This window comes from Grus americana, chromosome 5 (assembly GCF_028858705.1).
Source record: "Grus americana isolate bGruAme1 chromosome 5, bGruAme1.mat, whole genome shotgun sequence".
Taxonomy (NCBI): Eukaryota; Metazoa; Chordata; class Aves; order Gruiformes; family Gruidae; genus Grus; species Grus americana.
In genome coordinates, this window is record NC_072856.1 from 26,895,115 (window position 1) to 26,920,592 (window position 25,478).

General features: G+C 39.7%; 1 protein-coding gene across 21 annotated transcripts in view; it reads left to right on the plus strand.

Annotated features, from left to right (window-relative positions):
• The window catches only part of CELF1 (CUGBP Elav-like family member 1), a 62,341-nt gene extending 38,167 nt beyond the window's left edge, over positions 1–24,174 (plus strand). For 13 of the 21 annotated variants that reach the window (XM_054828875.1, XM_054828872.1, XM_054828862.1 and 10 more), the window contains 8 exons: positions 48–127; positions 527–688; positions 2,067–2,148; positions 5,158–5,286; positions 11,836–11,949; positions 12,129–12,314; positions 13,186–13,329; positions 14,940–24,174. In XM_054828875.1, coding sequence (XP_054684850.1) covers positions 48–127; positions 527–688; positions 2,067–2,148; positions 5,158–5,286; positions 11,836–11,949; positions 12,129–12,314; positions 13,186–13,329; positions 14,940–15,067 — 1,025 coding nt within the window. In that variant the 3' untranslated portion in view covers positions 15,068–24,174. The remainder of the gene's footprint in view (positions 1–47; positions 128–526; positions 689–2,066; positions 2,149–5,157; positions 5,287–11,835; positions 11,950–12,128; positions 12,315–13,185; positions 13,330–14,939) is intronic. The other 8 variants (XM_054828865.1, XM_054828867.1, XM_054828876.1 and 5 more) reach the window with 4 other exon arrangements.
• The last annotated feature ends 1,304 nt before the right edge of the window (positions 24,175–25,478 follow it).

Here is a 25,478-nt window from a genome sequence, read left to right on the forward strand (position 1 = left end):
ATTGCAGATGTAGTGAATGACTTGGTTCCTTTTTGTTCTTGCCCCAGGTTGTGCATTTGTGACTTTTACAACAAGAGCCATGGCACAAACAGCAATCAAAGCAATGCATCAAGCACAAACCATGGAGGTAAAACAAGTTAGTGGGTGTCAGGAGATGTAATTTGTCAGGCAGTCACGATGGAGTTTGGAGGACTAGAGAGCAGGGAGAAGTGCAGCGTGTGTTTCTTCGTAAATACTACTCCTGGACGTTTTTGTTTGTTCTGCTCCTGGTTTTAGAGCTCAAGACAGAAACTTCATCTACAGAGAAAATACCAAAATACAAAATCGAATTAAAAGCAAATGATATTTTGAACCTGTAATGTAATGTGGTGTTTGAATATATACACACACACACATATGCCTCTGTGTGTATGTATGTATATAGGCGTGGAGGGAGGGGAATGCTTTCAATGACTGGGTCTTAATGCAGTATTTTTGTGAGTGCTGGGGATAGCAAGTATGTAATTGTTTGAATTGCTGTTTGCAGGGTTGCTCTTCTCCCATTGTGGTAAAATTTGCAGACACGCAGAAGGACAAAGAGCAGAAACGAATTGCTCAGCAACTCCAGCAACAAATGCAACAGATCAGTGCCGCCTCAGTGTGGGGAAACCTGGCTGGTCTCAATACACTTGGACCCCAATACTTAGCAGTGAGTTTCTGATTTGGGTTCTTTTCATTTCTTCTGGGATTACAGTGTCTGTCTCGTAGCGTTTAATGTATTTGTTTTTAGGAGGCCTCTGATAGACAGACAGGAGCAGAGTTCTTAATCCCCATTTTATGGATGAGGAGGCTGAAATTAAGTTATGTGCTAACAGCTAGTCAGGATGTGTTTTCGTGAGGATTTCAACCCCAGTCACTGTAGCCCTGACTACTGAAACTTTTTTCCCCCCTGTCTTCCATGCTGGGAAGATTTTCTTCGTATGTTATGGCCTTAATGTTTTACCCATATAAATGCCCTTTTCAAGTCTGTCTAATGACCTAGTTCTTGTATTCCTCTTCCATTTTTTCTTTTTCAGCCTTTATTTCTCTCATCCCCTTCCAGTGAAACCTAGAACAGTACTTGGTGCTGTCCAAATAGAAAAGGTGATCAGGTTGGAAGTGCCAAGCAGCTGATAGTGCAGAGTGAAAAAAACAAAACAAAAACACAAACCCCTATAGAAAATAGAGAGAAACTACTCTCTTTAGCTAAAATGACACAACAGAAGGCAGTCTTCTGTTTGTCATTGATTTTTAGTTGATTTTGCTGGGTGCTTAAAGGGCGAACTTTTCATAAAATTATGTGCTCTGGCTCATGCAGGTTGTCAGAGTACCTGTGAGAGCTGTATTCATGCCATATAAGGTCTGGGGAACAGAAAAGGAAAATTTCATCTCATTCTTGGTATGCTGTACTGTTAGAGTGGGGGCATTCTCTCTTTTATGATTACTTTAGGTTTCATAGATTGGAATTTTTTTATAACAACACCTAGTCAATGGAGAAAGGAATAGGAAATCCCTGTAAATAGTTTCTGAGCTGAGGCTTGAAATTTCTCTTGTGGCCACTGTGCTTAAGGAAAGTGGAGGGTGTTCCCTCTCACAGTGGCTCTTTGGTTTTGGTATGGTATTTGCCATTTGTTCTATGCTGGCAGTGTCAGCTGTAAAGCCTGGCTAGAGGTAGTATATCTTGAGGAGTGGCAATCCTGTCTGAGGTGCTTTGAGTAGGAGTTCTCTCTCTCTCTCCTGATTCTACTATTTCTGTCTTGGTGTATTAGCTATAAACTTCCCTCAACGTTGATTATGTTGAGCGAGGAAAGCATTGTGCTGTTGCTTTGGCTGCAATGTGATGCATGGGCAATGTGGATTTTCACTATGCTGGTGCTCTGGCTGTATTGTGTAAGGGGAATTCTCTTCACGCTTTGCTATGATGTGGTGCCTGGGCAGTGGGAATTCCTTTTGTGACGGCGCTCTGGCTGTGGTGTGATGCATTTTCTCCCAGAAGCGGAGCCAGCCCTCACACTCACTCTTGTTTTGTTTTTTGGTGTAATGTCTAGCTTTATTTGCAGCTCCTTCAGCAGACAGCAGCTGCGTCATCTGGGAACCTGAACACATTGAGCAGCCTCCACCCAATGGGAGGTGAGTTTTTTCCACCAGAAGACAAATTCAGTGCAAAGAAAAGAGGAGCAGGGTAGAGAAAGTAGCCAAAAGGCTGTAGACACATTAACCTCATTTGAAATAAGTAGTCCTGAGTTTACCCACTCCTTTGGAATGACAGGAATCCTCTACTACAAGTGTGGATGTTCCTTCTTAATCTTAGTTAACCATTGTCCCCAAGGTAAGTCATGGTATGCTGGTAATCTCCCCTACCTCTGGCATTTAAAATTATCTTCCCTTACGAGTACAAAAAGATGGCTCTGTATACTTGCATTCATCCAGACAGATGTGTAGGCAAAGCATTGTGTTTTGAAGTAAACACTAATGCCTGTGTTTCAGTGATAATGGATGCTTAGTTTTCCCATTTTAAATTCTTTGTTCTTATTACATCAAAGCTGAAAATGCAGTGTTGGTAGGAATGTGAACTAGTCCTTCATTCAGGTTCTTTAATTCCTTTGTTTGAATTACAATTGCTTATGCCATTGCTTTTAGGGAAATAACAGCTTAATAGGTATGAGCCAAATTCCTTGCTGTGGACTGCTAGTTAGAATATTCACTAAGTATAGCAGTACTGGGGCTGCAAATTGATTCTCCCCTCTGTCTTCACAGAGTGGGGAATAATAAAACACATGTAACTCCATTCACCACATTCTCTAAATTCTTCCGCTGGCAGAAAAACTATAGTTTTTGTTTTAATACTGAACATTTTAGGCTTTTAAAATTGCCTCCTGGTTCAGTAGTTCACAATATTACATGCCTTGTCTGTGCAGAGGTTGATTTAAAAGTGTTAAGAAAGTAAAGTGTCTTTGTACATCTGTCTTGAGTTGGTACACCCATCAGTAACAATTACAAGCTTTTGCAAAGTGTTATGTTTTTGATTATAAGAACTTTGACTTATACTCGTATCTGCTTATGTTTACTTTTTTCATGTTAGACCTCTTCAGAGCTCTTAGATTTAAGACTCTTGCCAAAATCAGGTCTTTTTAAATCGGTTTCACTATTATCCTGTGTGGTGGTGATCTATAATATATTTTATATGCAAGATACTGGTTTTCCCCCCTCTTCTATCTGTTGTAAAAGCAAGTGGTCATAAAGGAGAAAAACAGTACAGCAGTTCATGCTAATTGTTACTACACTAAGGACTGGGGCAGGGGGAAGGGGGTAACTAGCTCAGGTTGTCTGTGGAGTTTCCACCTTAATTATTTCTTCACTGTTAAAAAAAAAACCAAACTTAATTTAGAACTTGGACATACAAATAGCATGTTGCATGGTGTTTTGAAAGAATTATTCCAAGTCCATGATTCTTCACAGAAAGCGTTTTAAATTCAAAGTCCTGTTAATATCTCAGCCGATCTCCTTTCTTGAAATTCATAAAGAAAAAATAAGTAGGTAATTAGACCCCAAACTATATCAGACTTTGTAGACAACATTTAGTCTTGACCCTGTTTGAAAGCAGATGGGAAAACAATGTGATGACAAGAGGACAGGTGCAGTGTGCACATGCCAAACTGCTTCAGACAGGAAGCAAGCTGCTCTGTTCTTCACTAGCTCTAACACTTGCATTTTTAACCCTCTGTAGCACAATAAAAACAAAAATTATAACTTTTTGGTTTTAACTTCATGATTTAATGTTACAATGGCACTTTGAGAATCTAAATAAGGCAGAATCCTTTTGTTTCAGGCACTAAATGTGGTTAGGGAAACAGACCCTGTCACAAAGAGAAAATAATTGAAAAAGATTAAAAAACCCCAAAAGAACTATGCTAAAGGTAGTAGAAGTTTTTTAGAAACTGAATAGTTTATACTGCATTGTCACATTTTCATGTTGTCTGTTTACATACTTAAATTACAAAACTGAGATTTTAATTATCTGAGATGTGTGCTTTGTCACCAAGTACTTACTAAACATCCAAAAGATAAAGTGCCACATCTGTCTAGGACGTTTTGATGTTGTTATATGACTAGTGATTAATTCAATTTTGGTTTTAATTTTGTAGGGAAGAATTACTAGGGATTGTCTGAAGTCAGATGAAAAGAGGAGGAATTGTTAGAATAAGCAAAGGTAGACACAAAAAGGGGAAATAAGGGAAAAGGAAAGAGAGGCAGAATTGGAAGAATGGAGCTAGCTTACCAAAGGATGGCTAAAATAGAGAATTCAGAAGATCATCAATATCAATGACAATCCCATGGCACGAAAAGAGGGCAATCCACAATGTCAGTACTGACCGAATGGTTTCATTCAAAAATTATGACTCAAAATTAAGGTGAGTCAGATGAGTAAATTGACCACTAGAAGTTTATCAGCACAGGGATACCTTCATCCTCATGCAGTATTCCTGGCTGCTTGCCCACAACATGCCTGATGTTTCCCATTTTCTTTACCACTTTTGTTTGACCAGCTGACTAGCCTATGTGTAGTTTGGCTCATCTCGTGGTCAGGAGTTGCTGCTTAACATTGTCACAATTGACTGTTGCTTCTTGGCTGCCAAGAGGACCAAACAAAATGTGCTGATACTCAGCTGATGGTGGGTTAAAGGTGTGACTTTGTGGCCACTGTGGTGTGTAGGCCTTCTTGAAAGAATTCTGCAGTTATTGCTGGTCTCCTATGAAGAGAGTGGAAGGACGCAAGAGAAGAGGAGGTTATTGGCCTGGTGTCTAGACAGGTTCTCTAGCTTGCAGAGGAGCTGTCAGACCCTGGCGTAACTCTCAGTTAAAGTTGCTATGCTTGAAAATTTCTGTACTCTGGAGTCTACATCTGGGATCATGACTACCTGGTCTTTTACTGAAACTCATCTATCTGAGCAAAGAAAAACTTTTATAGTTATAACAAGGAATCGCAATGTAGAAATGATCAGTAACTAGTATTAAGCCTGTTGTTTTTAAACTCCTTCCCATTACTCCCTTGTGATGTGTTGAGGTTGCTGGATCTGTTAGCTTGGATGATGGTGACTATTATAGGAAAAACTCTGTGCATTCTTCAATGTGTTGCAGGACTGAACGCGATGCAATTACAGAACCTGGCTGCATTAGCAGCTGCGGCCAGTGCAGCTCAGAATACACCGAGTGGTACCGCTGCACTCACTTCCTCCAGCAGTCCCCTGAGTGTGCTCACCAGCTCAGGTAAGAGACTGCCTATGCTGTAGGGTGTTATGACATGGGTTGCCTTAAGGGTCCTTTCAGGATAAATGTTGCCTCTTTTGTCTATCCCTTTTTGTCACTTTCATCTTCATTCTTAATAGATAAGCAGTTTTACTAGTAGATTCACTGGCCTTTGTTTAGGGTAGATATCTTTGCCACCAGCAAAGGCTTTTTTACCTGCTGTGTTGCTTCCTCCAAGTGGTCAGATTAATTTAGAGTAAAAAGTTTTGAGGTCATCATGAAGCAGAAAGGTAGGTGACCTCTTTCCAGTCATGTTGTTATAATCTCATTGCATATTTGGTTAATTTGTGATTTTAGGCAGGTACTGTGGCAGATGTACCCTGTTCCTCTGAACATGGAGATAGAAGATCCCTTAAGCATGAAGTAATGCATTCTGTGCACTAGAACAGTACAGTTTATATTCCTCTGCCATTAATGAAGACAAAGATACTATAACTACCTCATAGAAGTAGAATAAACAGACCCCTAGTACATTTATTGGAAAGTGATTGTCTAGAACTGAGTGTATGAGTTGCAAAAAAATCAGTATCTTGCTTTTCTGGATTTTTTTGTGGTTTGGTTTGGGGGTTTTTTTGTCTGGTTGGTTGGTTTGATGTTTGTTTGTTTGTTTTTTTACTTTAGGTTATGTACATTATCCAGAGAGGCTAGAATGTCCAAGTAGTGTTCTTTTGCTGCCTTATTGTTAAATGTGATCATTAAATGCAACAAACAAAAAAAATAAATTGTGCTTACATCAGACATGCTCAGTTTTTACCACAAATGAGGATCAGTATCCTACCCAGTTATTTCTATCCTATTTTCAGTTATTTCTAAGTCCTGACATGGGAAGAGACCCTGTTTTTTCAGAGTGTCATTTTTCCAGCATCTGTGGCATGGTATGTGGGTTTGGTTTTGGGGCTTTTTTTTTTGTTTTTCATAAAAAGCCAAATGGCTTATCCAGTTTTGAAATCCACCCTACAGAGCTGACATCCTCACCTGTGATTGTGAGATACCAAAGTGGGTTGGGGGATGTTTTAAATTTCCACAGGTAGCTTTTTGTATTGTGTAGGAGGACCAAGGAGCTTGACTGAGAGGCTATAAAGAGATTACAACGAAAAGCTGTTTAGTAAACCTTATGTCACATGATCAGGAGTTAAACCATGGCTGCTTTGCAGAGTTTTCTACTTGGAGAAATCCCCAAGAAAGAACTCAGTTCAGAGAGTATTCTGTTGCTGGACAAGGTTTTTTTATGTAAAAAATTTTGTGGTCTGCAATCCTGACTCCCAGCTATGGTATCCTATTCTATAATGGAAAAAAAAAAAAAAACAACCAAACAAAAAACCCACAACAAATCCAAAACAAACAAACAGAAAAAACCAAAACCAAAGAGTTGAGGCTATAGAAGAGCTGCCTTTACAACCCACTAATGCTTCTTCATCGTAGAAAAGGTGAATAATCTGAGAATTTCTCCCATATTTCCTCATGCATTAGCAGAGCTGGAATTGTCAGGTTACAATTTGCTGTGACTGGCATTAAGAACTAAGATTTCCTTGTCAGTGCTCTCATCTTCTGATTGGAACAAGTTTTGTTCTCTGATTTGTTGAGGTGGGGAGAGGGACTGGCAGGTTGTGAAGTTCAAATGCCAGACCTGCTAGAGAAGGCAGAGGCAGCCTCTTCTCAGAAGTGTACGGTGAAAGGAAAAGGGCAATAGACACAAGTTGCAACAGAGAAAATTCTGACTGGATAGAAAAGAAAACTAAAATTAATGGTGAGAGTGATTAAGCTGAGGAACCAGGTGCCAGAGGGCCTGTGGAATCTCCATTTCAGGGATTTAGAATGCAATTGGAGAGGACCCTGAACAGGTGGACCTACTCAGAGGTTAGACCTGAGCAGACTATTAGACTAGATGATCCACAAAGGTCCCTTTCAACTGGAGTTATGCTACTGTTGCATGATTCTTTGGGACAGGTTTCCCCTCCATTAATTTTGGCTATTCCACAGCACTCTGCAGGTTCCTTTTCCCTTGATGAGAGATGTATCTCAGGACTCTGTTCTGCTTTTGATCATGCTGGTGGGAGGGCCTAGGCGGTGGGAAGCAGTCCATTTTTAAGCGCCTTCTGTGCTGAATCCAAACAACTTTCTGATCACCAGTTATATCAATAAATGATTGCGTGTCAACAATCAAGTAATCTTGATGGGTCATTTGAATTAATATCCTATACAGATGGATCACTCAGTTTACTCTTCACAGGCTTGTAACATGGAGCAGCCGCTATTGTATTGCTCTTTCAACTTAATTTCAAGTATAATTTTATAAGAGTAGAGATTAGCTTTGTTCAAAAGAAATAAAAAGTTCTGGAGGATATGTGGTCTACATGTAGTCACTGACATCAAACTGAAACTGTTTCAGTGCTTTTCGTTAGAGGTATGAATATACTTCACCTTTTAAAACTGTACTTAAATTGAGAGGAGGGGAAGCCTCGATGTGTACAGACAGCATTCACTCTCATGATACTTCCTGTAATTATACAGCTTTCTAATGCTTTACTCTGAACTATTACCTCTTATAAAAGCAGACTTGAAATTCTCTTTAGATTAATATTTATATGTGCATTCACACTGTGTGTACTCACATAGAAGGCTGTTGGACTCCACACATTCAGAGCATCCCTCCTGAACCACACGTAGACCTTGAAAAACTCAGTATATGGCTGTTAAGTACCATGTGTTAGTAAATGCCTTCCTTGTCTGTGGGACATATGGCAACATCTACTGTGATAACCTCTTAAACCTAACTGCAGATGAGATGACTACCAGCTTGACTTCTAACCATCTGTCATCCAAATGTTCACCTGATGCTTATTTGGACATCTCTCCCAAATTGTCCTCAAATTGCATAATTGGTGGAAAAATCCAGACAATCATTAAATGTAGTTACCTTTTTAATTTTCTTTCATCTGCACTGATACCTTTTGTGTTTGGGGAACTTGGAAGTCCATAGAGTCCAGAGTCTGTGGACTGTGCATAGGTTTCATGTCAGAATGGTTGAACTCAGAGGTGTAAAGTATTGTTGTTGTGCTGTCTTCCTACTCATTTCAGGTGACACTGTCTCCAAGCAGTATTGTATATTTTGATGTAGAATAGGATGGAGCAAAACCTTCAACCTTGCAATACAGCAGCTATTCTTTTGAACTGAACAGATTGCTGCTGCATCCCCCTATAGGTAATCCATGTTACAGAGGCTGTGGCCTTACATAAACTCATTTAAACTGCTAGCTTGTGAAATGGACATTCAAGAAAATATTATAGAAGTATTTCAGGATCGGAGTAACTTGTCTGACATCTTTTCAACTCACACATCAATAAGAATTGTCTGCTCCAGAATAGAATGGTTGCAAAAGTTGATGTATGTTTCCATTTCTTCTCCTTTCAAAGGCAGCCATCAAAGGTCCAGCAAAGACTAGATGACTTTGCTGGCCTTAGTGTTTCGCCAGCAAAATTGTTTGCAGAGATGTCATAGTCTTTCTGCTTTCACTGGAGCTAATTCCGGTACAGTTCAGTCAGATTCACTGCCCGAATTTTAGTGGTTTTTCACTCATTGCTTGGATGCTAGATGACTGAATTAGAACAGGCTTACTGTTCCCTCAGTTTACCTACCTCCACAAGTTGGTAGTTGATGTCCTTGTCCAAGTTTTGTTATCTTTCCTAGCTATTTTTACTACGTATTCAAATTTTCTGAAAACCTTTTCAAGTATTTTCAGCTAGTTGTCTTAGAGTTAGCCTTTTTAACTAGATATAACTTAGTGGGTAGATCTAAGAAAACATAACCTCAGTAGGAAGCAAAAAAACCCAACAGCCCAGCAAAAACTGCACAGAAACAATGTTAAGAATTAAGGATGGATTAAAGAACATGCATAAAGCTATATTGTTTTTCCATCCCCATTACTCTGTGCTGTTTCCAGATCTAAAATAATACACAAAACCCAGAAAAACAGAAGAACAAAAAGGATGACTAGAATTGTGGAAATAGGAGCAAAAAGGGAGTCTGAAAAATAGAGAAGACTGACATGGGAGAAGGATGTGATCGAAGCCTGCAAATACATTAGTGATGTAATGAAGACGAATAAGGAAAGACCAGTCGTTAGATATTTTGAGAGAAGAATTACAGGATATCAGGTGAAGTTGTCAGCTGAGAGCTCAAAAATAAAGAGAGCTGTTGCTTTGCATAGTGCATGATTAAGTTGCAGAACTCATGCTTTAGAACATAGTAGTGTCAAACAATTTGGTGTTCAAAATGCACTGAAATTAATGAATGAAAATCATAACTTTAATACAAAGACATTGTCCTTGGCTGAAAAAAATCCTAGATTCACAAATTGCTGCATTGATGGTATACAGACTATACCTAGGAAGTATTCCTTTGTAATTGCCCTGTATTTCTGCTCTACTGTTATTTATCTGCCTTTGGTCATCATCAGAAATGGGATGCTGACTCAGTACAGCAATTCCTATATACATATGATAAAGAAAATAAACCAAAGTGTTAAATTTTCTTGGCATTTTCAGTACTGAAGCATTTCTTGTTTTGCTTAAAGAGATTTCTGATAAAGTCAGTGAAACTAAAATAACTGTGTGTTCAGCTTTTCGTAGTAGTTTAATTTATTAAAAATCACAACCTTTTTAAAGTAGGGAAGGCATCTGTTCTCTCTCTTACTTTGCTCTCTACCCTTGGCTTCATTCTTTTTTTCCATACCACTACTATTTTATTGTGGGTTGTTGGGGTTTTTTTGTAAATGGTGTTCTCATCTGTCAAATGTAGTGTCTTTTTGAATTATGCAGGTTAGCAACGAAGTGTTGCAGAAACGAGTGATATTCTAAAATCGAGGCAGCTGTATCATTTCTGAATGCTGGCTTTTATTCAGCCAGCTGTGCAGTTTTTTTCTACCAGCTTGAGGGCTATACTGTAACTTGTTCTCTGTATTTTTCTGACGTTTAATGTGCTACTGATAGTGAGATGGGAAGTGTCTCCTTTTCTTCGAAGTAAGCGCTTTAAAATATAGTTTGGGACATTGTCTTTCAACTTCTGACTTAAGAGTCTAGAACTTTTCCTAGAGGAGGTTTGTCATTTCCTCTCAGTACAAAAACTAAACAGTGATATGAAGTGCAGCTCCCTGGGTTCTCATGCAGCTGATGTTAGGTACGACTGGTTTTATTAGGTACAGCTTTTGCTGGGGCTTGTTAGGCAAGTTTGCTTTATTCCATTTAAATAGTTACCGTATTCCACTCCAGCAGAGACTTTGTGCCACATATATGAAGTGGTGAATATGTAGCATGTGTGAATCTGCTTGAAAGATGCTAACAGTTTACACAGCATAACTGCATCACAAAAGCAGAAAGGAAACTGAAAATGCCTGAATTTCAGTTCTTCTGTTACCCACTTGGTCAGACAGATAAATTCCTCTTGAAAGCAGACTACCAGATACCTCTACAGCACCAGTATCTTTTAATCTGTAGAAGCCATAAATATTTCCCAGTGCATCTTGTGCAGTAAATTTAAACTTCTGGGTTAATAGCAATATGCATAGCTTTTCTTATTTATCTTCTTCAGATTTCTAAGTAGTCTGCAAACCTGTTAGGAAAACCATTGCTATATAATCATAAAAATACTATTCTTATTTTGTCATGTCCATAATCTTTGTAGATGACCTAAATTTGAATTTCTGTTTCTTATGATATACCAGCTTAAACCTTTTTTTGATGTCTGTTTTTTGTAGAACTAACTCTACCTGCTGTAAAATTTGACAGGCCCTGTAAGCTGTTAGTCTGCTAGGTACTGTATCTGTAGACTTGTCTTACTGAGTAAACATGGTTGAAGATGGTGGTGGTGGTGGCACAGTCAGCAGAAGATAGCCTGTGTATCTTGGATGTACAGCCTGAGACTTTTCTTGGCCCTAGCCCCAGCTGCTGCAGCAGGGTTTTTAATGGAAAATTACTTCATGTGTCAGAATAATCTGGGCATCTGCTGTTCCTGTTCTGGCAGTATGGGAAAACCATATGTTCAGCTTGACTGGAGTTTTCTTTAATGTCCCTAGTGTTGGTGTTTCAGGTCTTTTTCACCTTGTCTGATGTTTCAAGGATAGATGTTAATATGTAGCAATTCTTACTCACTTTAGTGAGGAGGAGATGGGCATTGCTGCTGGGCATCTTAACGCTGAGGTACAAACTTTAGCTAACATTCATATATTGTCTGAATCTTAGGTGTCTTACGCTTAATGAAATTATTATTGCTGCAAAGAGTAGACATTATGATGAAGTAGAAATTTTTCAAATATAGGAAGGGACTAGAAAATATAAGCAGTATAATCAATAAAGTTGTGTGGGTTTGGGATGCTGTGGGTTTTTTTGACATAGTATACTGTGTTGCCTTGATCTGTTCCTTACTAGCCTTTTCTACGGAAATATCTTAATGAGAAAATTGAATTATCAGGACCAAAAAATATTGCTTGAAGTTTAATTATCTTATTTTAATAGCAGGTTCCTCACCTAGCTCCAGTAGCAGCTCCTCTGTTAATCCAATGGCTTCTCTTGGAGCATTGCAGACGCTGGCAGGGGCTACAGCAGGCCTCAACGTTAGCTCTTTAGCAGGTAAGCTGTGTGGTGGGGTGGGCTGAGGGAATAGCTGATTATCGTTCTTCAGACTGTGCTAGTTCTGCGAGGGGTTTTTTCTACTCCCTGCTTTTTGTAGTAGTGCAGAGTATTTGAAAAGTAATTGATCTGCCCCAGTGAAAGTGCTCAATAATCCTTATTTCCTCTTTCTTATACAGGAATGGCAGCCTTAAATGGAGGACTTGGCAGTGGTGGTCTCTCCAATGGGACAGGTAGCACAATGGAAGCCCTCACACAGGCTTATTCTGGAATCCAGCAATATGCTGCTGCTGCATTGCCCACACTCTACAACCAGAGTCTCTTAACACAGCAGAGTATTGGTGCAGCAGGAAGTCAAAAAGAAGGTAGGCAGACAGTTGTAGAAACAACTTGAGACAGGGTTTCAAAAGAGCAAGCTCAGCCCTTGCAGCTACCTTAGCTGCAGAACTTTTATTTGGCAGCATTTTTTAGAATCTTAGAGTTACTGAAGATAAAGAAGGAAAACCTGTGAGGTGTCTCTGTTAAGGGCTGTCCAAAGTAGTTTTTATACAGGAGGTTTCTCCCAGCATTTCTCTAGTCTTAAATGCTCAGTAATTGTACTCCTCCATTTTCTTGGAGGACAGGAGAGTATGAGTCTGCAGTCCAGTATGTCCCACTGTCAGAGAATCGGTTCTGGTTTTGTTAATTCTGTTTTCCTGGTCTTTCACCTCTTCCCATAGTTACTTAATGCCAATCTCTTCACTCTTCAGAATCAGTTTAACATGTAGTGTAAAGTAATCAAGAATGTAGGAGTAAGTTTTCAGCAGAATGTAGGATGATGCTTAGAAAAGAATCTGTCAGAGTACAAGTAATGCAGTTACTTTTATTTTGCATTGAGATTTACTTGGTTTCTTTGGGCTGCAAGCTTTGCATAGCCATTTTTGGTTTAGTCAGTATCAGGGGCTCAAACTTGCTGTTCAGCTTTCGCTACAGCAAGTATCTGTGAACCAGTTTTGGCACAATGTGGAAATTACATGCAAAAATGGTGAAAAAGAGCTAGAATTAATTGAATGATCAGTCCCAGCAAAGGATCATGCTGATTTATTCTGGAATCAAGTACCCCACAGAAGTGCGAATAGCAGTTTCGTTGTTTTATCTAGAAAATTTGGCTTGAATGACTCTTTCACCTTTTTTTCTGTAGTGGGCCTATATTATCCATGCTCTTCCTGAATTTATATTCCTATTCGTTGTTTGAAGGTCCAGAGGGAGCCAATCTGTTTATCTACCATCTCCCCCAGGAGTTTGGGGATCAGGATCTGCTGCAGATGTTCATGCCATTTGGAAATGTTGTCTCTGCCAAGGTTTTCATTGACAAGCAGACCAATCTAAGCAAGTGTTTTGGTACGTTGCGTCTAATCTTTACTGGTAGAAAGGTGGCTTCTTTCTAGTAATCTCTTTTGCAGTATATTGTCTAGCCTAGCTTTTAAGTCAAGTAGTGACTCTTTCTATATTCCTAAAAAATAAATTAATCCGAACTCTTCCAGCAATGAACTGTTTCCCTCATTTTTCACTGTGACTTTTTGCTTTTCCTGATTTCATACTGTTATGCCTCATTATAGTGTTTTGGCCCTAGATAATTCATTATGATTTGTGTTTGCAAACTGTAATCACAGTATAGTTTCTCCTCTTCCTCCTTTCTGTCTTTTCACTAATTGTTTACGTTGCTGTATATACTACTTACTACATTATCATTATGAATGATTTCTATTAGTATTTTTAAATATAATTATTATGGCTACCATATAGTACAGGAGCATTTGACTCTGATGTTCTGTAAATGTTCTGAAGGCAATTTTTAAAGCTTCCTTCTGATTACTGAAAACTTTGTAATAGTAAAACAATTTCAGCTGTTATTTACTACCTAACTTTGTTTGCATCTCTTATCCTAGTTTTGCTTTGCTTATTGTGTATTTAGATGGGACGCACATCAGGGTGGGAAGCGTATCCTAAAACTGTAAATCAACCTGTCGTGCTACTGTTACTGTTCAAATAGATTCTTTTCAGTTAACTGCTAAAGTCTGTGATGCCAAAAGAGCAAAGAACGTGTTCTTCCTTAGCTTGTGTAGTAGGAGGTTGTATGTGTGGACCGAAAGATTCATGGGTTTATTTTCTTCACTTTGAAACCCCAGTGCAAACAGTTGTAGCATTTTTGTAGGGTTGTAAGCTCTCGTGACTATTTCGATAGATGGAGATTTCTTGTGATGGAATAGGAGAGGTGAGCCTTTCTCCATGCTTCTGATAGCTTTGTGCCTACATAATATCCTGTATTTTTTCATATTTGAGCCAAAAGATGTGGGCAATCTGATGTTTTATGAGAACACAAAAATAAGCTGAGCATCAGGCTGTAACACCTGCATAGGGAACAATCTCACCAGGTAGTGATGCCAGCCATCGACTGGAGTTATTTAAAATGGATTCCTTCAAAACCCTGGAGAAATTGATTTTGAGGATGCTCTTTTCCTGGAATGATGTCAGACAACTTTTCAACCGAGAGAAACCTAGTCATAACAGTGGTACAAGTTCTACACTGCCTTGACAGCTGCTTCACTCCAAACAAATCTACTCCCATAATGCCAAGAGGGTGATTTCCATCTTGTATTTTTAATGAGCTTTCATATATAGATTAACACTTTCCAGCTTTGGTTTTCTCCCAGGCATGAGTTCTTATAAAACAAACAGCAGTACTCATTTTTGTTGGAAGACTAGAAAATGTTATTTTAATTTCCTGAGCTTTGTATATCTTTTGGCCAAAGTTCCATACATCAGAAAGCAGTGCTTGTCTGAGAGCCCTTAGTAAGATGTTTTTATGAAGAGTCTAAAACAGTTGTGAGCTTCTGAAAATGGCATTTCATGCAAGCCTCCCTTACCTTGTGAGTACCTGCATTTCCAATTGTGAGTAGCTGTTCTGGACAGCTTTGGCATGGTGTAATTATGTGTTTTCCTTTCTTCAGGTTTTGTAAGTTACGACAATCCTGTCTCTGCACAGGCTGCCATTCAGTCAATGAACGGCTTTCAGATTGGCATGAAGCGTCTGAAAGTACAGCTCAAGCGCTCTAAGAATGACAGCAAGCCATACTGAGCGCCCCTCCCCTCCGGGACTGGAGTGAGAAGGATCTTCTGGTAAGTTGGAGAGGAGCGCACTTAGTGATTCGAAGCCCTAAGGCTGTGTTTTTACAGTCCTGGAAGCTGATCCATGCCTTCTATCTGGCACATCTTCCCCTGAAGACTCGGCTGCAGCCTCTGCTGAGAATCCCGCTTCGGATGGAGGACAAGTTTGTGCTTTTGTTTCCAGTGTTTTACTTTGGAGTTTAGGTGCCATATCGCTGAGGTTTTGTTTTTGTTTTGTTTTTGGTTTTTTTTTCTCCCTTATTTGAAGTTTGCTGTGTTTGTAACCAGTGTGTGTTGAGAAGGACCAATGCCAGCTCCTTGGGGGTGGGGAGGGAACGTTAAAGGGAGCAGCAGATACTGACACCAGACTGCCTTGGGGTAGAGAGAAGGGGAAGCAGAACTGACACCACATCACCATGGGGGAGGGGAGAAGGGAAAGCAGAAATAACATAGAACAGCTGATGAAAACAAAGATGGGGAAGGAGAACTGAGTCCATCCAAGTCTGGGTGAGCAAAGAACCGACTCCATGTAGCCTTTGTCATGCCCCATCCGCTCTTTGAAATTTCTTAACTGTATGCCATGGCGGGGATTTAGTAAGTCATCTCTAAAGCAGGAGACAGGCTAGGAGAGTGAACACATTAACAAGCCAAAGGAAAACTGCAGTGACTTTTTTTTTTCTGTATATAAAGTAGTGTTTATATAGCACTGTGAATGTACACAGCACTTTATAAAATTATTAGATAATGTCCCTGCCCAGAAAATTTCACAGTCCATTTACAGTTGAATATTAATGAGATGCAGTGAATTTCTCCATGTTTAAGAGAACTTATCCTATGTACTTTATCTAGGTTTTGTAGAAAGGTATAGAGAGAGACTGCTTAGTCTGGATGAATACATCTGGGGCTGGAAACAAGAAACTTTTGATCCCTGGTAACCTACAGAATTTTTTGGACAATTTTTCTTCTTAACAGTTCATCACATTCCCCATTTCTGTGGAATAATGTCCTTTTTGCAGAGTATTACTTTTAATTCACTCTGATAAGCATAATGTAAGTGCTGTTTATTTCTCTATTAAAATGACTGTTAAATTGAGATACAAAGCCCAGAGTTACCCTAACACAGCTCTTGAGGCTCCTGTTTCATACATGTTCTCATAGGATTTGATTTCTCAGTCTTAACTCTGTTGCAAAAGTAACTTCCTGTTAAAAAAAAAAAAACACAAACAAAAACCAATTTGTGCAGTGATTTGGTCCGGTAATTAGGTATTTCTTTATACTGCAGTTTTCCTTTAAGGTGGTGTGTACCAGTGCAAAACAGGCTAACACAGGAGCTGTGGAACCAGAGCAGAGAGCATTGAGCCATTCAGACTTACTCTGCCTTTTGGTACTGGCTATTATCTTCGATATCGAAGGAAAATTGAACACACCTCTCAATGAACACACACTTTTTCTGCACACTTGTGAAATTGCTAATGCATTGCTAAGGGCCTTTGTTATACACTGGTTTTAGGGGGCTCAAAGGACTTTTGACACTCTGGCCTGAGTTGTTTTAAGAAATCAGAGCGGAGTCCCATCTTATAACCACGAAAATCCACCTGTGTCACAAGAGGAAAGTTTACAATTTCTGTGCGTCTTTAACAGAAGTTCCATTTACCTCATATTTTCTCCTTTTTTCTTGTTTTCTTTGTATTCCTGGTTCGTGATGCTGTTTCCCAGGGCACCAGCTAACACTGCAGTCTGGGAGCCAGCTGCTAAATAATGAGTGTGTGGGTCAGACATAGTGTTGGGATTTGCTGTTCCGCTCCAGCAGGAGGAGCACTAAGCCCATCAAACCTGAGATCACGTTCAGAATCCGCACCCGTGTGACGTGCGTGGTCTGTTGGGAATGTGGTCTGTTGGGCATGTCGGGTGTTCCCAGGGACTGGGTCCCCTGGGATCTCAAACCTCAGAAGTACAAGGCGTGACCCATAGCATCCAAGAAGAGTCCTTTCCATTGTTAAATTGAAAGTCAAACAGTTAGTTGATGCCGGTCTGTATATCTATGGCAGACAGGTAAATCTATCAGTATTATTCAAATCATTTTGTGGTGGCAAAGATTCAAAGGCCAGATTGCCAAATTTCCCAGTTGTGCTGGCATGTGGTACCCTTCTATGTTAATTATTTGAATCTCTCTACAAACGTAAACATACACTTAAGTGAACCATGTACACTTGAATTCTGCACGATGGGAAAGATGTGTCCTGGTTTTCTGAGAAAAGAGTGTTGGAGTGTGAAGGCCTCCAGGGTGATAATGGGATTTTTTTATATATAAATAATATACTTTTCAAAAAAAGAAAAAAGAAAAAAAAAGAAAAAAAACATAGTTGGGAGCAGTCGCTCCAAGTGCAACCTGCTGTAACCAAGAATGTTGTTTCTATTTTTATAGAAGTTTTATACCGCTCCAGGGTGGAGAATATTTATTACCTAAATTATTTCACTGGAAAAAAAGGCCAGGGTTTTGTAGAATCCTGAATGTGATTGTTTTACACACATAATGATGTGCATGATTGAAACTACTGATTTTCAGTGGCCTGTTTGCAGCCCAACAACTGCTAAATGGGGAAGACGAACGCTGTGAACCAGTGGAGGAGAGCACTGTGCTCTGGGGTCTCTACAGTCACTCTTACCTTCTTTGCACCCTACCCCACTGTACTATCTGAGACCTTTGTCTTGTTTTTCTTTTAACCTGATGCTCTGGCTCTTTACTAGTCATTTCAGTTGCCCAAAATTAGATATTTTAGCTGCTGCATCCTATAGTGTGTCCTCAGTACTGTAACTTACGGATCAAGCTTGGCATTGTTGCAAATAGGTGCAACTCCCATTGACTTCAGGAGCTTCATCAGTTGACACTGTGGCTTAGTTTGATCAGTGACTCCTCCCAGACATAATCACCATAAGACACCTAACTTGGGCTAGCTCTTGTGCCTTACTGGCATAACTATAAGTATTGCCAAAAAAAAAAACCAAACAACCCAAAAACCACAATCTATGCAGGTTAAAGTTTAAAAGATGTGATCCTCAGCTGGTTTGAATCAATGCAGTTCTGCTCTCTTTAGTAGAGCTGCATCAGTTTTCACCAGCTGAAGATGTTGCCCTTTTTGTGTATTTGTTTCAGATTTCCCTTTCTTGGTGTGTCAATGTATATGTTGCCAAAGTTAATAAATGTATCAAGTTTGTGACTTGAGCAGATTTTTTTCTGATAACAGAACTGATCAGATAAAGTCAACATTTCTGTGTCTGTTTGGTGGCTGCTGCTGACTCTGGAGATTTAGGCTCTTCTTGCCTTCCAGTTTTAAGCCAGTTTTCTTCCTCACTCATTGACAGGAAAGTCTGGGATTTGGGGGACTTGGGGCTTTTAAAATTTATTTTATTTTTAATTCCTATCATGCTCTCATTCAAGTGCAAATCAAATCAGTGTCAAATGCTTTATTTCCTGGATAGTAGGATGAGTTGGGTGAGCTCAAGTAAACTGCAGAAGGATTGGCTTAAGTAGCCACATGGACAAAGTATTATGTATGCTCATAAACCAAAGAATCTGAATTTTCTACAACAAAAGCTAGTAGGACTTCTGATAAAATGGAATTCCATAATACATGTGCCACCAGGAAATACTTAAGTATTTTTAGAAACAAGATGGAAATGGTCTATTTCACAGATGCATTTTTTCCCAAAGACATGTGATTTTACTAGATATGCCATAATAAGATGAAATTATGAACAATTGAAGTCTTAGTCTGATGCTACTTAGTATCAAGTACTATAGTAAACAAAATCATAGATTCTTCAGTCCCCTAGATAATCAACAGTCCAAAATAGGATATCTCTTTGTACTTCAGGGGTTTTTTTTCTTCCAGTAATACAAAGCTTGCATTATTAGAAAATGCCTTTGATATATAGTGATTAAATTTTAATCCTAAGCAGAATGAGGATTGGAATTTTTCAAAAGTATCTGAGAGAATGACGGTAAATATCTCTTTATATTTTAATGGGGAGGCAGTGTACTTGCTGTCGGTGCTACTATCTGGAAAATAGGCGCCTCAGAAAATTTCTCACTGGCAAATACATCTATAACGAAAAAACTTTTCATCTGAATACTGAAGGTCACATAGCATGACAGATTCTGCTTGCATGATAGAATTAACTGCAGTGTTTCTTCTCATTAATGGTTGTGAGTTAGGGAAGAACAGTCAAGCAGGATAAAATTGTTCCTATTTCATTTGGAAATACCTAAAAGAAACTTGGATAAAGCAAATTGCAAATGAAGGGTGCAACCATGAACATGTTAAATGTTTTGAGATCTTCTTGTTGCAAACATTTAAACATAAGTATGTTATAGATCCCTGAGCATACCTACCACAAAATATAAAACACAGAATTACCACAGTTGTGAGAATAAAACAAGGACAAACTGGAATAACTCCCCAGGTCATTAAGTTCTCATCCAGCATCTCATGGCTCTGCTCTTGTAGGCCAGTCCTTCCTCAGAGCTTTAATGAAACATAGTCTTTCTCCTCAAAATTGCTGAGTGAAATATTTGAAAAATCTCTATCAAAAAAAAAAACCCCAAACAAATCACACAAAGAATTTCTGTGGTGCATGCTTAGATGTCACTTGATTTCATTTCATGCCTCTCATTTCTCATGCCTCAGTTCATGATGAACTTCCCTTTCTGATTTAGGACTGAAACCTTACAGCTATCTGCAAGCTAGAGTATTTCTGGAACTATAGAAATAACTGCAAGAGTTGTATTGTGCTCTGTTTGCTGGAGTTGGTTTAAACTCTATACTAAGTCCTTTCCCTGAATTGGAAAGTATAAAGAGCAAATTAATCTCAGCAGTTCTAGTAAGTAGTGTTGCATGTTTAGTGGACGACGTGCTGCTTGTTGGTCTGCAACTAGAATGCAACACTTGCTATTCTCAAACATGCTATAAATGCTATAAGATAATATGCTAGTCTCACCTTGCTCTAGTCTCTAACCAGCAGCTGTGAGATGTGCTGAAGAATAAGGCCACAAATAGGAGATAAAGGGCAGTCGAGGAGGAGGAAGAACAAAAGAAAAAAAAAACTTGCTTCCTCTCTCCCCTACCTCCCACATTCTTCCCAAAATGTTCCTTGTCTCTTGCAGTTCACGAGCTGAGGGGAGGAAGCAAAGGTATTTATATCACTTAATATAAGAATTATTTTATTTATAAACTCTTCAAGGAAGCTTCAGGAAACACATTTTTTGCTACTCATCAAATTGGCAACAGTGACTGTAGAGCTTCTCAGAGCCCAGAATCCCTTCCTCACGAAGTCAGGGGGCTGGGGGCTGTCTATATAAAAGGTTAGGAATGGAAAAATCCCTGTGCAGGTCTATTGGTATGAAAAGTGCTCAGCTAGGACAAGTCTTAACTTGCAGTCAAGTCTTAAGGAATTCTTCTCCAATGTGTGGAGTTTTTGTCTTGTATAATTTTTTTTTCCCCTGTTCCAAATCACCCACCCCCAGTTTCATGGGCTCCTAGGGAATGAGAAGGGACTGTAGCCAAAGGAAAGAATATGGATTTCCTGGGCTACCACTGCCTAAGAACTTCCCATATTAGGATGCAAGAAAAGTCTCAGCCGTCAAACCACCTGTGAATCCCTTGTGTCCTCTGTCGTGTCTCTTATGGTCTCAGTCTCTGTGGGCAAATGTTAGCCCTGGAGCTATATTTTTTGGAGTTGGTCTCCTGGGGAGGCAGCTTGCTCTGTTCTTCTCCTAAACAGAGCTAGTGGAGACACTGGGCACGGGGCAAGGTGAATGCATGCTAAGCAACGTGTCTCTAGGCTGTGGAGTGCTCCACAGACTAGGTGGTGAGAGGGAAATCCAGGCCTCTGCTTCCATTTGGTTTCTGGCAGTTTGATGTTTACTTGGTGTCCTTCATGTACTTTGACTTTTACTTGTCCATCGTTGGCATGTGCTGCCCTTCCCTGTCAACTCCCTTCCCCAGGAGATCTCATTGTACAGTGCCCATTCTTGTTCTCTCTCTCCGTGTTTGGATGTACTGCTCTGTGTAACTCAGTGGGTCTCCCTCTTTCTGGTTTGTTTTTTTTCTAGATTCCTGCCGTTTGTTCATCGTTGTGCCTAAAGCATGTCGATGTGGCGTTCAAGTACATCGTCCAAATCCTTGTCTCTTCAGCTTCTCTGATGCTTGAACTCTCACCTTTGACCTTGTGTTGACCTTTGATGCTGATGTGTATTTTTATTACGTTTGTTTCTTTCTTTTTTTTTTGTGCTGCCAAATTGGTTTTGCTAGAAAGACTGCTGAAGGGGAATATTTAAACTTGCATTTGAATATAAAAGAATTTCTATTTTTCTAGACCTTCGTAAGATAACCACTTGATTTTGTGAATCTGATTCTTTGTAATTGTCTTCAGAGCAGCCTTGCTAGCATACCTTGTGGAGTATTTGTATTTCTGTGAACATACAGCCAATCACTTTCTAGGCTTAGTTTTTTCTGTGTGCTTAGTTTTAAAAACACAGTTTCAAAGAAAAAATCAATTATATGGTGTGACTCAATCTTTCAGGAGACTTCCTAGTCACATTTTGCTGATCTGGTTTCTGTGCTTGAGGAGACAGCATGTGTTTTTTATGAGTTCAAACTTGTGACTTGAGTGGCATCAGCAGAAAACACTTGAATTACATTTTCTTCTGATTGTAGCTACATTTTTGCCCTGACATTTATTGATTTTTTTATTATTATTATTATTATTTTCCCCCTGCTTCCCTGTGTGATTATCAGTCTGCAGTGAAAATTTGATCAAAGTTGATGTTGTATTTTGTTAAGCTCCAGCATGCTTGGTTTTTTTTGTAACTACAATCTCCTCAGCAAAATGTGATGTTTTTGTTTTAATCTTTCAAACTAAGATAGTGCCCAGAAATGTTTTGCATGTTTCCTGCTGTTTTCTTCACACCCTCGTATATATCACCTTCACCTCTCTGTTTTCTATAGTTTGTGCAAAAACTGAGCAATTTAATGGGTTTCAAAGGTATCCTTTAAATTGGTGTTTTTGGTATGACAAATATCTGATCAGAAGCCACCTGAGGACATCTACCTGTGCACTTAGACTGTCTGCCTGACAGAGCACCTGGACCTTTTTCCATCTCCAGTGCTGTCAGAGGCTCCCGGGGGGCTTGGTTGCACTGATCCTGTAGTGGAAGTTTTGGTGGAAGGGGATAGCTGGGGAGCAGGAAGGTCAGGGAACTTCACAGTATTTCTGTTTCCAAAGTTATCTGAAGCTCGGGCTGCTTTGAAACACTCTTTATGAGCATTTTGTATAAATCAGGGCACACTTTTGTGAAGTCCAGCCCCAGTTTAATACCATCAGTCAGACCTTGGTGGCAGGATCTGGGTTAGCTCTTTAAGTTAAGCGTTTGAAATATCCCAGAGAAAGCATTTGTAAACCTGGTCCTACAACTGCTGGCTCTTTTCCCAAGTGACAAGCACAATACAACAGCCTCTGAAGCTGTTACCTGAACAGGGTACCATCCCCAGCTCTCTTCTCAAGGGCCTTAGCTGGGGAATCTCTGCGGAGATTTTTTAGTTTTTGTTTAGTTTTTAATTGGGTAACGAGCTAAGCAGTTTTTTCTGGCTTGCAGAATGAACTAGAACAGGTTACTGCTTTCTGGGTAGCAGGCTTCCCCCTGCTGTACGTACCATCTGCACAGGTAGAAACTGGGATGTAGCTTCTAGATGAAGGCACCTGAAGAGTGTGTGCTGTGATGAAGTTTCAGTCAGAAGGAGAAGCAAGCTAATGTAGGTATCTTAACAGTCAAAAATAATGTGAAATGAAATCCCAGAAGGGGTTTTGCTGAGAAAACAAATCATGTTTGATTGGATAGAAACCTTACTTTTGTCCAGTGTTTGGGATGATGCACAGATGCAAAAGGATTTTTTTCTATCCTACTCCTGAGCTGGCTGAGGATACTATATTCTCAATAGGTATTAGCTAGACTTGTATAGAGAGTCCTTAATCTGCTTACAAGACAGAACATGTTTGGATATGGTACATATACTTGGGAGTGAAGCGTGAGGCTGGATGAAAAAAGGACAGAGACTTGTTTGTTTGGGAGGTAGGGTTGTGGGCTGGCTGCTGTTAGTCCCACAGTCTGAATGCACAGGGCTCTGTGTCAGTGGGGACACTGATACCCTGCAGTGTATTGAGTAACTGCCAATATGTTCCTGTACATGCGCATTTGGTTCCATAAGGAACTTTGGGGAAACCTGTGGAAAAATATCTGAAGAAAACCAAAATGCCAAACGTTGGATGTTTCTTTCCTTTCTTCTTTCCTTTTCTTCCTTTGGTTGTTTTAATTGTTCTGTGGTGGTTTTAATGGATTTGAGACAGTGGAGCAGCAGCTGCCTTTCTGATTTTTGGCTGCTTTTTGTGAATAATTTAAAAAAAATTTACATTTTGGAGACAAACCTGTGGGCTTTTTTATTGGTACAAACATTGTATTTAACACTAGGGGTTTTGTACAGTTTTTTGCCTTTTCTACTAGAAAACAATGTAAAGTGATTCACAATGTGACGAGAAAACAAATTGCCACTATGACCAAATGTAGAGTCTGTTCTGCAGTAACGGGATTTAATCAACTCGAAGTCGTGGTTCAGTCGTAGAAATGCTTTTCTTTACCTTGTTTGAGCTGTTCCTTTTTTTCTTGTTTTGATTTGCAAAACAAAATGTCTTTTTGTGTGAAATTGTGTTGTACTCTGTAGAGAATTACGGATTTTACTTTAATGGTTTAAAAAGCGGAGGAGCACGTGTTGCTTTTCTGATCGAAGAGTTTGTGTAGTGGATTTAAAAATGAAAAGATTTGTTACAAGTTTGGAACGAGCGAGTACGTGTTAAAGGAATTTTCTTCCTTTTGTGTGTGTGCGTGTTTTGTTTTTTTTTTTTCTTTTTGTCCCAAAGGGCAACTTAAAGCTGTTTTAATTGCACAGACACACCGACAACAAGTCATTTTGTATATGCCAAGTGTGGTACCTTCCTTTGTTTATTTGCTATTAAACTGTTTGAGAAGAGTCCTTGTGTGTTGTATTTGTGTCTTAAACTTGAGGTTCTTTTTGGGTCCAGGTGTGGGAAGATGAGGAGAGAGATGAGAGAACTGTCTTCCAGTTTCTTAGCTGTGAGCTGCAAAAATTCTCATGGCCCAGTACCACTTGTTCTGGATGTACAATAGAGCCCTGGATTTTTACTTCTATGTAGATGAGCTACTTTGAGTAGAAATGGAAAAGGGGGGTTTTTTTTGTTGGTTAGCCTCCATTTTGTTTGATTTGCCAGTCAAGTCCCCTTTAGCCATTAGATACAGAAAAGCTGAGAATCTTGGATAATGCAAATATGTGATACACTGGGCAGTGAGGTGCAGGCATATCCAGCCTCACCGAATTGGTGCTGCGTAGCTACTTGCCTGTCTGTGCACTGTGCTTCATGGTGTTTCGAGGGCTGAATAACTTCGGCCTAATACCAGACTTCAGCTGTATAGGAACAGCATGTGTGCATGGTGGTGTGTGGGATTAGACAGGCACCAGCTCATACCGCTCCTACGAGCCCCATGCCCACCGCTGCCTCCTTGCCCCTTCCAGGAACATGGCCAAGCTTGCTGAACCTTCTGCAGCATGAAGGTATCTGCAGTCCCCAGTGCTCCTGGTCCTGCAAATACTGCACAGGGAAACCCCAAATGGGTTGGGATTACTTACTAGCTCAGGTTTTGTGATAACCAAAAGTTACCTGCTTTGCTTTTAGAACTAAGAGACATTAATCATTTAAAGTAAAATGAGGTGTAAAAAAAAGAATTCATTTCAAAACTTGCCACAAGTTTGACATTAATGTTGCCTCTGTTGGAAGGAAAGTACCACAATGGCCATGATTTTGCCACATTTCTGAAAGCTCCTAAAATTCAGTGATGTTACTCCTTCCTTCTGCTGTCTTGCATCTCAGAGACTGCAAGCATTTTCAGGGCAGCCTTGTTTCTCCTCTGTGTCCTTCTCCTCTGTTATGTGGCATACTCTGTTTCACCCCATTACTTCCTACATGATTGTAAATCTGAGAATGCTTGCAAGCATCGGGATTCAGCGCTGCATTCCTTTCCCCGCAGCACACCAATTGCGAAGCGAGGCGCAGAGCCACCTGTTGCAGAATATGCTGGGATCCCTGTGGTTAATTTGCAGCTGTTGAGAAGGGAGGCCAGAGAGATTTCAGTGCAGATATGTCTGAGGTGAAGGATGGAGAGAAACAATTGAATCAGAAAAAGGGTTTGTTTAGGCAGGATGGAAGATTCCTGCTTGTGCAAAAAGTTGGCTAGCCTCATCTTATGTAGTCAAAGC